The sequence below is a fragment of the Mytilus edulis genome, chromosome 2 (genome assembly GCF_963676685.1).
Source record: "Mytilus edulis chromosome 2, xbMytEdul2.2, whole genome shotgun sequence".
NCBI classification, from domain to species: Eukaryota; Metazoa; Mollusca; class Bivalvia; order Mytilida; family Mytilidae; genus Mytilus; species Mytilus edulis.
The window spans coordinates 38,924,276-38,939,460 of record NC_092345.1 but is presented as its reverse complement, the minus strand read 5'-3'; the positions used below and the strand labels follow the sequence as shown (position 1 = coordinate 38,939,460).

Sequence of the window (15,185 nt, the reverse complement as noted above, 5' to 3'; positions counted from 1 at the left end):
AGATTTGGAAACAACAAAAATCCGCCATAGATTTGGGACGGCATGACGTCACATTTGGCATAGATTAGGAATCTAACATAGATTAGGAATCAGCCATAGATTTGGAACCCACCATATATTTGATTCCTACATATATATAATGACATGACTAAAAGGAAATCGCATATGATAGTTCCGGAACTAATTAGGTTGTCTAATTGCTTATTGTGTGAAACAGTAATCAACGTACACTGTAAAAGGATGAAATTGTCAGTATACCCTATCAAGTATATATACCTTTATATAAGTTTGACTTGTAGCTTTCTTTGGTTATACGTTTATTACTTGAACAAAAAAACGGTCTTTAGATTTAAAAAGTATAGATATAATATTTTATCTATTTCATTGATAAACAATTTATAAGATTTACCGAATTGGTTTTTAATATAAAGATCACTGAAGTCAATTTGTAAGGTAAGAATCATAGACAAAGATTATAAGTCTTCAATAAAAGATGATCATAGATGCAAATCTGGGATTTTGAAAAAAGGACCCAAACTATAATCAACAGTAGAAGTGGATCATGTTATAGTTCTATAACCACATTAGGGGAGTGATCGAACCCAGGACTAGCCACACTTGAGCAGTGGCGTATATTCCATTGAAGCAATGAGGTTATTCCTCAACAAGTTTTTTACCATTGAAAAAGTAAGATAAAGAGAAAGCATTTACTGTGCTTTTCATATTATACAATGCAGAGCGACAACGGCTCAAAACGTTTACACCGTTGACACACTCCTTACCTATGATCAATTTAACAAAATCATAGTCAAACTTTCTTTAATCAAATTACTGTTTTGGACGTCATTTTCAACAATTACTTGGCATTCATATAGGACAAACTGATGTTCACTTCTTACTGACATTGATTAATGTAAGACATAATGCATAGTCCACCAATTTATTATAGTCCATGCATTTTGTCAAAACCACCCAAACGTATAATAAAGTTCAAAGACATAGATGATTGTAAACTTTGATATCAACAAATCTGTTTAAAATTCATTTTGGTCGTACATATAATTCCGTCAGTAATTTTTGCGCACTGGAAAATATCAATATTGCATGATACAATTCTACAAATCTGCGGGATGTATACGTAGCAATATGTATTCTATAAAAAAATATCTTCAATTAAACAATACAACCTATGCTAAAAACCGTGGCCCGCCTGTTTGTCTTGGATGTATTAATACACTGCTACATCCAGTCAAAATAGGTACGTTTAATCAAATGTTAGAGAAGAGTTATTATTACACGAACAGAACAATTTTAAACAAGTCTTCATGGGAGGACTACTACAAGAAAATATCTGACCCTTTCTTACGTGGTCTCATTTTCTAGTTTTGGTTGAAATGAATGCTGTTATCCTGGGCGACCGAGTGTATTATATTATTTAATTATTTCGCTTTACTTAAACCAGAATATGCATGCACTTTTTCTTCAAAAGAAATCAATCAAGAAATCAAACCTATTTGAAATTCGCTTTGGTTTGCATTTGTGAACGCTGAAAACTATTTTGCGATTATGATTTGCTGTTTCCCGTCCATTGGCATTGCAATGTTTTCAACAAGTTAAGGCTTGGATTGCTTATATTCAAATCGTTTGCCTCATTAGAAATAAAATTCAAGCTACTGTCGATGCGAGCGCGCATTAAAGACCAAAGAGATGGTTATAAATATATTTATATGGGTCAATATTATCAATGCGCCTCAAATTGAAAAACTTAAAAGTTTTGTGTAAACAAAAAATGTCTGTGTAGCGATATCAAACATGTTTCTATTTTTAACATGGGACTAAGCTTAACCATTTGTGTTAGTTTGGAAAGTAGAGGACCATAGAATAAATGTGTAAAAACTATGGAGCTATTAAATGTATACAAAGTATAACATTTTCAAAGGACTTGTGAAGGAAGGGATATTTTAACCTCGAGGAGCCGCATCAAGAAAGGATGTTCGGGGTATGTTAATTTACTGAAATACAAATCTCACTTCGTACCCAGAAAATTTAACTACATAATATGTAAAAAATGTCTTAGCTTTTAAACGAGCCATCATACATATCCAAGTTTACGATATCCACTGAGCTACAGATTAAAATGTTACCATTACCGCCTATGGAAAATCAATTGCGCATATTGCCCCGTATATGTATATTCTAAATATTTAAAAAAAGAATATGTGGCCTTTAGACACCGTGTCCTCTCACATTATCACATTTCCATAGTTAGTGAACCACTAAATCCGGGTCAAACTCTATTTTGGTATGCAATGTAAATTTTAATATAAATATAAAAATATGAGAGGTTACATATCAACATTTACAGTGCATACACTTTGGATATAGTATATTTAATGCGAATCAATGCTGTTGAAACAAGCTTCAATTATGGCTTCGTTTGGAACTAACTGAAGACAAAACACTTTCTAGAATATACATGTAAGAATACTCGAACAGGAACAAATGAGACGATGATATAAACAATTTCACTTTAACACAATAGAACCACTTTATATGCTGACAAAGCTACCTTTAAAAAACGTAAATATAATAAACCCAAATAAAATAAAGATGCCAAATTTTCAATTGTGACAAAGGAAAACAACCCAAAATTAACACTAATAGTGTCAGATTTTTACATGTATACCTTTACATTTTTAATTATACTTTTTTTTTCTCGAAATTTAGCTTAAGTATAAAAAAGAAGATGTGGTATGATTGCCAATGAGACAACTATCCACAAAAGACCAAAATGACACAGACATTAACAACTATAGGTCACCGTACGGCCTTCAACAATAAGCAAAGCCCATACCGCATAGTCAGCTATAATAGGCCCCCATAAGACGATGTAAAACAATTCAAACGAGAAAACTAACGGCCTTATTTATGTAAAAAAAATGAACGGAAAACAAATATGTAACACATAAACAAACGACAACCACTGAATAACAGGCTCCTGACTTGGGACAGGCACATACACAAATAATGTGGCGGGGTTAAACATGTTAGCGGGATCCCAACCCTCCCCCTAACCTGGGATAGTGGTATAACAGTACAACATAAGAACGAACTATAAAAATCAGTTGAAAAAGGCTTAACTCATCAGATGGCCAAAAATACAAGTAGACGTGGCCGGGTACTTATACATCCCGACACAAAAACAATCTACATACTATTTTGCTATCTCAGTTAACGGGATAAAAGATTATTATATATAGAACAGCTGTCAGAATTTAGTCAAATCTAAGTGATCATTTCTTTTTTTTTTATCTTTTGTTTCAATTTCCCCCCCCACATAATATAAGGTGGAAACGTACAAGGAGAGACATCTACTATCTTCCTACCTCTCCATGTACAACCTTTATTGCTAATGAACTTGGTGATGAGTTGCAATTGTGAACTTTCCATTTCTAAGTAGCAACATTCCAGCAGCACCTGCATACGGGGTATATATCTCCCAATTGATACGTTATTCCCGTGCTTGCATTTCCTATCATGATTTTCTTGATAGAGGTTTGCTGCTCACAAGGAAGCTATTAAACCAAGAATTCCAAATGGTGAAGTTGAAATTATCCCTTCGTAAATTTTGCGGACGCCATCACGAGTTGGTTGACCGTTATGGAATAGCCGTTTCACAAATGATATCGGATATGTTCCTTACGTCGTAACTACAATCCCCTTCCCTTTCATGAATATGACCTACCGAATTAGACTATTTACCGGATTTGTAATCACATAAGCAACACGACGGGTGCCACATGTGGAGCAGGATCTGCTTACCCTTCCGGAGCACCTGAGATCACCCCTAGTTTTTGGTGGGGTTCGTGTTGTTTATTTTTTAGTTTTCTATGTTGTGTCGTGTGTACTATTGTTTTTCTGTTTGTCTTTTTTATTTTTAGCCATGGCGTTGTCAGTTTGTTTTAGATTTATGAGTTTGACTGTCCCTTTGGTATCTTTCGTCCCTCTTGCATTACTTATTCAAATGTACCTTTTTCAACAATTTAACAGCTAAATTTGTACCTTTAAATATGTGCAATAACCCAAATGTTTTAAAATTTAAAGAACTAATGAATACATGAGATGTATTAACACCTACTGGAATAGTAAGTTTTGCAAAAATGTTATTAAAACCTTTTAATACATGTGCTTAATCATGTTACTATAACTTGTACTTCCTGTCACATATCAGTATTACTTATATTATATTATATTATTATTATTGCACCTTTGTTTACCGTGTTGTTGTATTGTAAATATGTTCACACTTTTATTGTTTGTTAAAACATCTTGTACCCACACATCCAATGTGGGGGGGGGGGGGGGGGGGGGGGGGGCTTCAGTGAAATAAAATGTCTTATGTCTTATGTCTTACATTAACAAACCAATAATTATATAGATACTTTCATCTTTATGTTCTCATTTGATATTAAACACGACTGATATATTGAAACTAACTTAAAAGAATTAAGCCTTAGATATAATAAGGATTTTTATGATTTTGAAATTTATTCATACAATAAAAATAAGAATAGCAGATTTTTTTTTATTGAATAACATCTTTTCATACAAAGAATGTGTATTGAACGAGTCAAAACATTTATGCTGTCTATACATCATTCCGTCATGTTCAATGCAATCAGCCGAGATACATTCAGATAGATTGGTTATGTCGAGTAATGTCATATTATTGGAAATCTCTGGTAAACGATAAGTGATTGCAACATTTCAACGAACGCAGGTTAGCGTATCTCGTGAATATAATGGCATTGCCAAGCTCGTCTCACAAACATGACTGGTGACAAGCTTCTGATACCGACTGTTACCACAGGCGGACTTCCGGCTAATGATTTGTGAAGTCATACAAACTTTAACCGACATTGTCTGGTTGGTTTGAATGGACCTCATGGTTAAACATGTTTTGAATCTAGAAAATACTAAATTACAACGTATAGCAATATCTTTTAACTAACAATTTAGATGTAAACATTAGTCAAGTAAAACAAAATGGACTGCTTGGCTCGTTCGACAAGAAAGCTTCATTATATTTTTTTACAGAATCTGCATCAGAACCTAACATTTTTCAATAAATTTAAATTTAGACAGGCGAAGTAGTATTTCTCTATTTACATTTTTTGAATGGTCCTTTCCTGGCGAGATTATATTTAGTTTCCCAAAAAATAATGTTATAAAAAAAAGTGCAAAGGAACATATGTGAAAATTAAATGTAAATTTACCTATGGATTCCTTTCAACAAGTAGCGGTGATTGTCAGACAATAATGCACCACCTCCCCAAGCTCCCTGTAATGAAAACATAATTTGAACAGAAACTATTGCAATTTCGAATATTTAAACAACGTGTTTACATTCTTTTGAAAGATAATTGCAAAACTGATCAGCGACACAAAGGGTAACTAGGAATGGTCATAACTAGAAAACAGACGATTTTTTCACCAGGTGAGCGATACAGGTAATTTTTTTCCTCTTGTTTTCTGGTACCGTTAATGTTATTACTACCACTGGGTCGATGTCTCTGCTGGTGGACTGTTAGTCTCCGAGGGTATCACCAGCCCAGTAGCCAGTACTTCGGTACTGGCATGAAAATACGGATTTTTTTTGTGCTATTAAAATCGCTGTTACAAAGTGTTAGAAATTATTATAAATTAAGGAATGTATCTCCCTCATGCAAAGCTCTGATTCCTTTCACGGATTTGGCTATCCTTTTTGGACCTTTTGGATTATAGCTCTTCATCTTTTATATAAGCTTTGGATTTCAAATATTTTGGCCACGAGCATCACTGAAGAGACATGTATTGTCGAAATGCGCATCTGGTGCAGGAAAATTGGTACCGTTAATGTTATTCCTAACTTCTGGTGTGGGTTTTTTTCCCGAAATAAAACTTGTATTTGTATTTTTTGTTTGCATTGTTTACTTTAAGGAAGCTCTCTATCGTGTTCTTAAATAACATCAATAACTGCAAAAAAAAACAACAGTATAAACTAACATTTCAGGGTTCAAAACAGGTTGTAAAAATCAAAGTAGATAATCATTGATATGCTGATAAGATTTGCAGTTTAAACTTTTAACATAGCTCTTATTATAGTTTCAAAATAACAGCAAAAAGTACTAAAATTGGATAAATGCATATTTCAGGATTGCTAGAAATTGTCGTGCTGCACATTTTTGTAAATTACACGTTTAACCTAGCTCCTGTATTTTTCACGATAACAGGTATTTCAGTCTAGCTCCTACAGTTTTCACATTGGTGGCCAACAACTGCAAAAGTTGAATACAAAATAATTATAAAAGGTAATAACGGCCGCAGACAGATTTTTTATTTTTTTTTGTTGGATAGAAATTGTTGTGATGGCCATTTTTTATCCGGTCAGTTTCAGTTTTAGAGACTTAAGCCAAAAGTGCAGTTCTATTTCAAGACATGTCGGAAATGTTGGTTGATGAACCTGGAAAAAAATGTTAATGGATGACTGATTGAAGGACAACGGGCGACAAAAAACAAACAAAAGACGACGGATGACAAACGGATGAACGAGTACGGAAGCCAGTAAGTGTCAGGGTGGAGTTTTATTTTTAAGTCGTTAAAACGACTTTGCTAACTTGTTATAATGACTTAGCTAACTCGTTTAAACAACTTAGATAACTTGTTATAACGACTTAGCTAATCTAAATCGTTATGACAACTTAACTTATTCGTTTAAACGACTTATCTAACTGTTTATAACGACTAAGCTTATCTGAATCGTTATAACGACTAAGAAAACTCGTTTAAATGACTTAGATAACTCATTAAAACGTCTTAGCCAAGTCGTGTAAACAACTTAACTAAGTCGTGTAAACAACTTAGCTAACTCGTTTAAACGATTAAGCTAATCTAACTCGTCATACATGTAACCCCTAACGGGAAGGATTGTGCCTGATGTTCATATGATGAAATCATAATCTTTCAGTCAGTTTAATTGAAGTCTGGAGCTGGCATGTCAGTTAACTGCTAGTAGTCTGTTGTTATTTATGTATTATTGTCATTTTGTTTATTTTCTTTGGTTACATCTTCTGACATCAGACTCGGATTTCTCTTGAACTGAATTTTAATGTGCGTATTGTTATGCGTTTACTTTACTACATTGGTTAGAGGTATAGGGGGAGGGTTGAGATCTCACAAACATGTTTAACCCCGCCGCATTTTTGCGCCTGTCCCAAGTCAGGAGCCTCTGGCCTTTGTTAGTCTTGTATTATTTTAATTTTAGTTTCTTGTGTACAATTTGGAAATTAGTATGGCGTTCATTATCACTGGACTAGTATATATTTGTTTAGGGGCCAGCTGAAGGACGCCTCCGGGTGCGGGAATTTCTCGCTACATTGGAGACCTGTTGGTGACCCTTTGCTGTTGTTTTTTATTTGGTCGGGTTGTTGTCTCTTTGACACATTCCCCATTTCCATTCTCAATTTTATTTAAAGACTTACCAAACTCGTTTTAACAACTAAGTTGACTCGTTTAAACGACTTGGCAAACTCGTTTAAACAAGTAAGCTAACTCGTTTAAACAACTTATCTAAAACGTTTAAATAACTTAGCTTACTCGTTAACTCGACTTAGATAACTTGTTATAACGACTTAGCTAATCTAACTTGTTATAACAACTTAAGTAAGCTAAGTCTTGTAAACGAGTAGGCTAATTTGTTTAAACATTTGAGATACTAGTAAGTTGTTGAAACGAGTTAGCTAAGCCGTTTAACTGAGTAAATTAAGTTGTTTAAACGTTTAAGATAAGTCGTTTTAACGAATTAGCTAAGACGTTATACCGAATTAGCTAAGTCTTTTTAAGAAGTTAGCTAATTTGTTTAAACGAGATATCTCAGTTGTTTAAACGAGTTAGCGAAGTCGTTATACCGAATTAGCTAAGTCTTTTTAAGAAGTTAGCTAAGTCGTTTTAACGAGTAAATTAAGTTGTTTAAACAAGCTGGCTAAGCTGTTATAACGAGTTGAATTAGTTTAGTCGTTATAACAAGTTAGCTAAGTCGTTATAATGATTTAAAAATAAAATCCACGGTGACACTAACTGGCTTCCGTAGACGAGAGACGGACGCACGACCGAAGAAGATGACAAATTAAAGCTTACATAAGCCTTAAAGCCAGGTGAGCTATCAACAGATTTTGAAAACAAATGGTTTTAATTTTTATAAACCACTTAAATATTGGAATCAGAGACATATAATACAACAAATTAGCAACTAGCGGATTTTTTTGTGGTATCTCTCAACATTTGTCATTTCATCGAACCTGTACGAATAATATTATTGTTTTCTAAATATTCACAATAATATTCATCAAGTTTTTCAAGTTTTATAACATCCTTATATTTACTACCAACAACAAAATTAAGGTATATTTTTAAGCATATCCATCTTTGAGATTTCGATGAATGTTCAATATCTTGATATCAATAATTGTACATTCAATGTTTATAAAATGTTAGAAAGATACGTTTTTCAAACCTTTCATACCACACACGGACAAATTCTTAAAATTGAGGGGGAAAAAAAGTAATCATCTGTACGTGAACGTCTAATATATTCAATAGATTAAAAATGGAGTTGATAATAGTTTAGATTGCATGTCTTTATTTGAACGTACGTCTACATGTAGCCACATCCCAAACTCTTCACATACATCGGCAATTTGATCCAGAGGGTCGAAAGCTCCCAAAATTGTTGTTCCACATGTCGCATTTACCATCAAAGGAATCTGTTGGTTTGCAATTGAGTGTTTTATTTTTGTCCGCAAGATATCTGCCTTCATTTTACCACTTCAAGTACAAATATAGTTCATACATATCATAACTTTATTATAGTTTCTTAAAAGAATTTGTTGTCAATTATTCCTTGTGATTTCCTTTAGGTTAAAATTTTATTTAATTCAATAACAATTTACCCGATCAAATATCGTTAAGACACCAGAGTGAAATATATATACGTTTGGTGTATGTTCATTATCTTAGTACTCAGTATTCCTATATTAAAACGAAAAACCTAATACTTTTACTATTTACATTAACGTTTAATAAAAGTGTATATCACTATTTTGATCTGAGCTTCACTGATGAGTCTTATGTAGACGAAACGCGCATCTGGCATATCGAATTATAAGCCCGGTACCTTTGGTAAATATTTAAAGATATATAGTATATCGAAGCTTAACTTTATTTCTCTCAATGCGATTCTTTGATATTCTGCTTAATATGTTCTGTTGCGGTTTAGGATTTTCATGAGCGTCCTGATTAATGTGTATTTAGTCTCTTAAATTTTTATCTTTGTTCAGCCTAAATAAGTATCAAGCATGAATGTGTATTGTGACAATAGTTTCATAAATTGTGTTTATGGTGTTTTACCCAGTATAACTTCTTTATTTATGACGCATCAATACTGTCTAGTGGGATTTTGAGCTGCAGATATCAGCAGTCATATAATTGTTCACTGGTGTTACAATGATCACCGTGATTGCAGTTACGGTGATCGCAACATGGCGGAGCCCAAAGCAGGTAAAATCGTTTTTTTTTAAATTTCTCCGTGTACACGCTTTGTTTTAAAGAATTTCTCAGCCGCTAATGTTGATATGTACGGTATTGTTGTATGAGTGTGTTCTAAATATCATATCTGACCTTGTTACCGAAATAATAGCCATTGCAAATTTACGGAAGATCATCGTAACTCCAAAAGAAGATAGTCATAACTTGTGGACAAATAACTTAAAAGATAATCGAAACTGTATAAAATATGTCTATGATCATAGTAACTGATTTTTTCAGAACCCTCTGCTAACAGAATATTTAATTAAGAAAAGTCGTGTAAAGATAACAACAAACGCGTAAACAGCTTTTGTGATCGAAATATTTTTTCAACATAATGTGTGAACATGGAAAATGATTGATTGCATTCTTGTCATCATGATGTACATTTACCGTAAATTAGGACTATATCTACGAAGCTAAAGGTAAATTAGTAAATAAACAAGAATTAATTTTTGCACACTTAATATGAGTAAATTTTATAAAAGTATAAACAAAAAAGTTTTTTAAATCGTTAGATTAATGCACTTGTAAAAAAACATTTTTTTCTGATATAAAAAATTATACGAAATATATCTACAATGTTACGTTATTTATAAAACAATTTGAAATGTCCAAACAGTAATTTTAATTACCTTTTCTCTGTAAAGTGTTAAAAAAATATAAAAAATAATGCATGCAGAAAAGACCAACAGAAGGTATAAAATCATTTACATTCTACACTCTACAGTACATGTAACTCGTTGATGGAGTGATGTTTCCACTAGAATTTGCAATTTTACTAGAGAAGTCAGAGGTCAACATTCTCTGCACTATTGAAAACTGCTAACACTAAACGTCAGATTCACCTAAACCCAACAACTTCCTTTATTGATAACAATGCTGCTGTCTAGAATTTTGCCAGATCAGCCTTTTCACGAATAGCTATCAAAGTTTGTTTTTCCAATATTCCCATTGTTTTTACAGTCTTCATCAACTTTAAAGAAAAAAAACAAGCATCCATAAAAAAATAAGAAAATGTAGTATGAATACCAATTAGAAAACTCTCCCAGAGAGACCAAAATGACACAGAAATTAAAAACTATAGGTCACCATTATGCCTTCAATGATGAGCAAAGGCCATACCGCATAGATATAAAAGTCCCCAAAATGACAAATGTAAAACAATTCAAACGATAAAACTAATGGCATAATTTATGTACAAAATAATGAATGAAAAACAAATGTTACACAGCAACAAACGACAACCACTGAATTTCAGGCTCCTGACTTGGTGCAGGCATAATGTACAGAATGTGGTGGGGTTAAACTTTTTGAATGTTCAACCCTCCAAATGGGACAGTGTTGAAACAGTACAACATAAAATAAACTATAAAAATTAGTTTATCTCATCAGATGGGATTTACTTCTGGTTTGTTTACTTTTAATTATACCAATTATCTATTAATAAAGAAAGCAACAAAAAAAGACAAAAGGTTTAATGAGCATAAAATAGTATAGTCTGTTCCAACTTAGGTATATAGTTTTAATATCAGTGTTTCTTACTATATTCAGGTCTTTTTATTTTGGGATTCCATTTTGATTTGTAAAAAAAATTAATAATTCAAATATTTTTTCTCTGTCAATAAGTTGATATCAATTCAATCTATTCATGTAACTTGCATGTACAACTCAAAAACAAAACAATTATTCAGTTTCTGAATGATTTTCATGATATGAATAAACCAATACTTATAGTCCAGTCAATCTAGCATAAATTTGACCCTAACCTTGAAGTAATTGCAACAGAAGATTTTTAAGTTTAATCTTTAGCATTATATCCCAAATTTACACAGAAAAAAGTCAAATACAATCTAACTTTTAGGAAAACTAAAAAAATCATAATGCAAAATTCCTATGGAGTTCTTATCTCCCCCCCCCCCCCCTGGTGGTCCTTGAGGGAAATATGCTGAGAATCACTATTATTTCTTTTGCAAATTACTGAAATTGTGCCGGTGTCATATGGTATTTTGAACCCCATGGTAAATTGAACCCCCCCCCCCATGGTAAATTGAACCCCCCCCTGTATGGAAAATTGAACCCCCATGGTAAATTGAACCCCCCTGTTTTTTTTCATTCTAGATGAATATTAGAACATTTTACATTATTCTAAAGCTTATCATAGATTAAAAAATCATTCATACAAGAAGGGAAGGTACATTTTCCATGCTTAATTATAAGAAATATCTTTGCTTGGTATAAGTGCTCTGAAGTCTTTACCAACAAAATGTCATTCAAAATACTTATTGACACATTATAACTAGACCATATGTAGCTTGAATGCTTTAATTATTTGTAATTATAACCTATGTATATATAAATATAAGGGTAGTTTTGATTTTCCATGGTAAAAAAGGGGGGAGGGGGTCAAAATACCATGGCAAAGAAAAATTTTTAAAATGTCTTTTCCAGCAATTTAAATACATACAAACTACTTATTGGTGAATTGTAACTAAATAAAAGAGTTAGAATTGCCAGATTTTTGGAAATTAAAGGTCTAGAGTAGGGGTTCAATATACCACAGGGGGGTCAAAATATCATGGAAAAGTAAAATTTTCAAAATTTCTTTTCCAGCAAGTTTAGTACATACAAACTACTTATTGGTGTATTCTAAATACATAAAAGAGTTAGATTTGCCAGATTTGTTTAAATTACAGGTCTAGAGTAGGTGTTCAATATACCGCAGGGGGGTCAAAATATCCAAGTAATTCTAACTCTTTTATGTAGTTAGAATACACCAATAAGTAGTTTGTATGTATCAAACTTGCTGGAAAAGTTATTTTGAAAATTTTACTTAGCCATGGTATTTTGACCCCCCTGCGGTATATTGAACCCCCTACTATAGACCTTAAATTTCAAAAGTTCAAGCTATTCCAACTCCTCAACATAGTTATAATACTCCAATAAGTAGTTTGTATGTATTTAATATACTGGAAAAGATATTTTGAAAATTTTACTTGGCCATGGTATTTTGACCCCCCTGCGGTATATTGAACCCCCTACTATAGTATAGACCTTAAATTAAAAAAATTCAAGCTATTCTAACTCCTTAACATAGTTATAATACTCCAATAAGTAGTTTGTATGTATTTAATATACTGGAAATATATTTTGAAAATTTTACTTAGCCATGGTATTTTGACCCCCCTGCAGTATATTGAACCCCCTACTATAGACCTTAAATTTCAAAAGTTCAAGCTATTCTAACTCCTTAACATAGTTATAATACTCCAATGAGTAGTTTGTATGTATTTAATATACTGGAAAAGATATTTTGAAAATTTTACATAGCCATGGTATTTTGACCCCCCTGCGGTATATTGAATCCCCTACTATAGACCTTAAATTTCAAAAGTTCAAGCTATTCTTACTCCTCAACATAGTTATAATACTCCAATGAGTAGTTTGTATGTATTTAATATACTGGAAAAGATATTTTGAAAATTTTACTTAGCCATGGTATTTTAACCTCCCTGCGGTATATTGAACCCCCTACTATAGACCTTGAATTTAAAAAATTCAAGCTATTCTTACTCCTCAACATAGTTATAATACTCCAATGAGTAGTTTGTATGTATTTAATATACTGGAAAAGATATTTTGAAAATTTTACTTAGCCATGGTATTTTGACCCCCCTGCGGTATATTGAACCCCCTACTTAAAAGCACAAATTAAAAAAATGATAGCCAATAAATTGTAAATTAGATTATCTGCAATACTATTTATCAAAAACAGGGGGGTTCAATATACCGCAGGGGGGTTCAAAATACCATATGTGAAAAATGACCCCGGGGTCAAAATACCATGCGGTATAATGACCCCGGGGTCATTTTACCGCATGGTATTTTGACCCCGGGTTCACTTTTTAGGGGATTCAAAATACCATATGACACCGGTCCTTTGCACATATCGGTGATCTAAACCTTCAGACCACCACATTTGGAGAACTCTGGGAGACGATGGGATGCACTGGGTAAAGTATATAAGCTGCCTTTCACAGTTACCCCTTGTAACACTGTATGTGCTGCGTTGTTGGTTGCTGTCTCGTTATCAATAAATTCTGTTTCAGGGTGAAATTGTGAGCGATGTTTCGTTATTCAACTGTTGGTTTCTTTTCAAAGAAGAAAATGCTACCTTGGATGCAGATTACTGTTCAAATTGTGTCATTTGTAAAGCTTGCATGGATACTGTACAGTTGAAATTGAGAATGGAAATGGGGAATATGTCAAAGAGACTACCAGTTTCATTTATATTCTATTTGTTAGGATTACTTGGATATTTTTCATATTCAATTTGAGTACAATGTATTTATTAAAATTAAAAAAATATATATATACCTATCTTTAATTCATTCTTTTACCTTTTTTCAGAATGTACCAACAATTAAAACTATTGGTTGATAAGTTGGAAAAAAATAAACATTTTGTTCACCTTTTTGTCTGTTTTTTTTATATTGATCAAAATGCAATACATTTTCTACTTAAATTTTATAAAATAAAAAATATATCCATTGCACGTTTCCTTGATTTAATAGCAGAATGTATAAAAAAATTCCTGGTAAAATAAAAGATATATATTTGTCTAATTGACTTCATTTTCCTGCTTAACACTATATCAAATATAACAAAAATTGTCCTTTTTTCTTGATCTAATAGCAGAAAATTGTATCATTTATAAAATTTTACAGGTAAAATAAAAGGTTAAAAATATGACTGTTATTCAGAAATAAACTATAATTGTTAAAACAACAATCCTCCCTATGTTTACATATGCATGTTATTTAAAGTGGGGAAACCAGGATGACACCTCAAAAGGGGTACACACAGAAATACATATAGAATGAAATTCAAAACAGTGTGGCTGTGGCCATTGATTGACACATTAATTTCATCCATTGACTGGGACAATTTACATGAACGCTTGTCTGTAACGACCACTGTTCACGACGTACCTACGATAGACATTTAAACTGTGGGGTCACCAAAGGTTTCTTAACGCCTTTAATTATAAAATAATTCAAAAAATTAATCAGGAATAACATTTATGTTTTGATTTATATAATTGATATAAATCAAAACATCGTATTATTTCTGATTAGTTTTTCGAATTACTTTATTAAGGTGTTGAGAACATTTGGTGACCCCATAGTTTAAGTGTCTTTAAAAAGTACCACTGTTCACTATGTACTTTTTAAAGACACTTAAACTATGGGGTCACCAAAGGTTCTCAACACCTTAATAAAGTAATTCGAAAAACTAATCAGAAATAATACGATGTTTTGATTTATATCAATTATATAAATCAAAACATAAATGTTATTCCTGATTAATTTTTTGAATTATTTTATAATTAAAGGCGTTAAGAAACCTTTGGTGACCCCACAGTTTAAATGTCTATCGTAGGTACGTCGTGAACAGTGGTCGTTACATACAAACGTTCACCTAAATTGTCCCAGTCAATGGATGAATTTAATGTGTCAATCAATGGCCACAGCCACACTGTTTTGAATTTCATTCTAACAAAA

At 32.5% G+C, this 15,185-nt stretch overlaps 1 protein-coding gene across 1 annotated transcript in view; it reads right to left on the bottom strand.

Annotated features, from left to right (window-relative positions):
* The window catches only part of LOC139510157 (glutamate decarboxylase 1-like), a 164,704-nt gene that overhangs the window by 82,264 nt on the left and 67,255 nt on the right, over positions 1-15,185 (bottom strand). Inside the window, exons 10-11 of the mRNA XM_071296502.1 lie at positions 8,691-8,862; positions 5,277-5,341 (exon numbers count right to left, since the gene is read on the bottom strand). Coding sequence (XP_071152603.1) covers positions 5,277-5,341; positions 8,691-8,862 — 237 coding nt within the window. The remainder of the gene's footprint in view (positions 1-5,276; positions 5,342-8,690; positions 8,863-15,185) is intronic.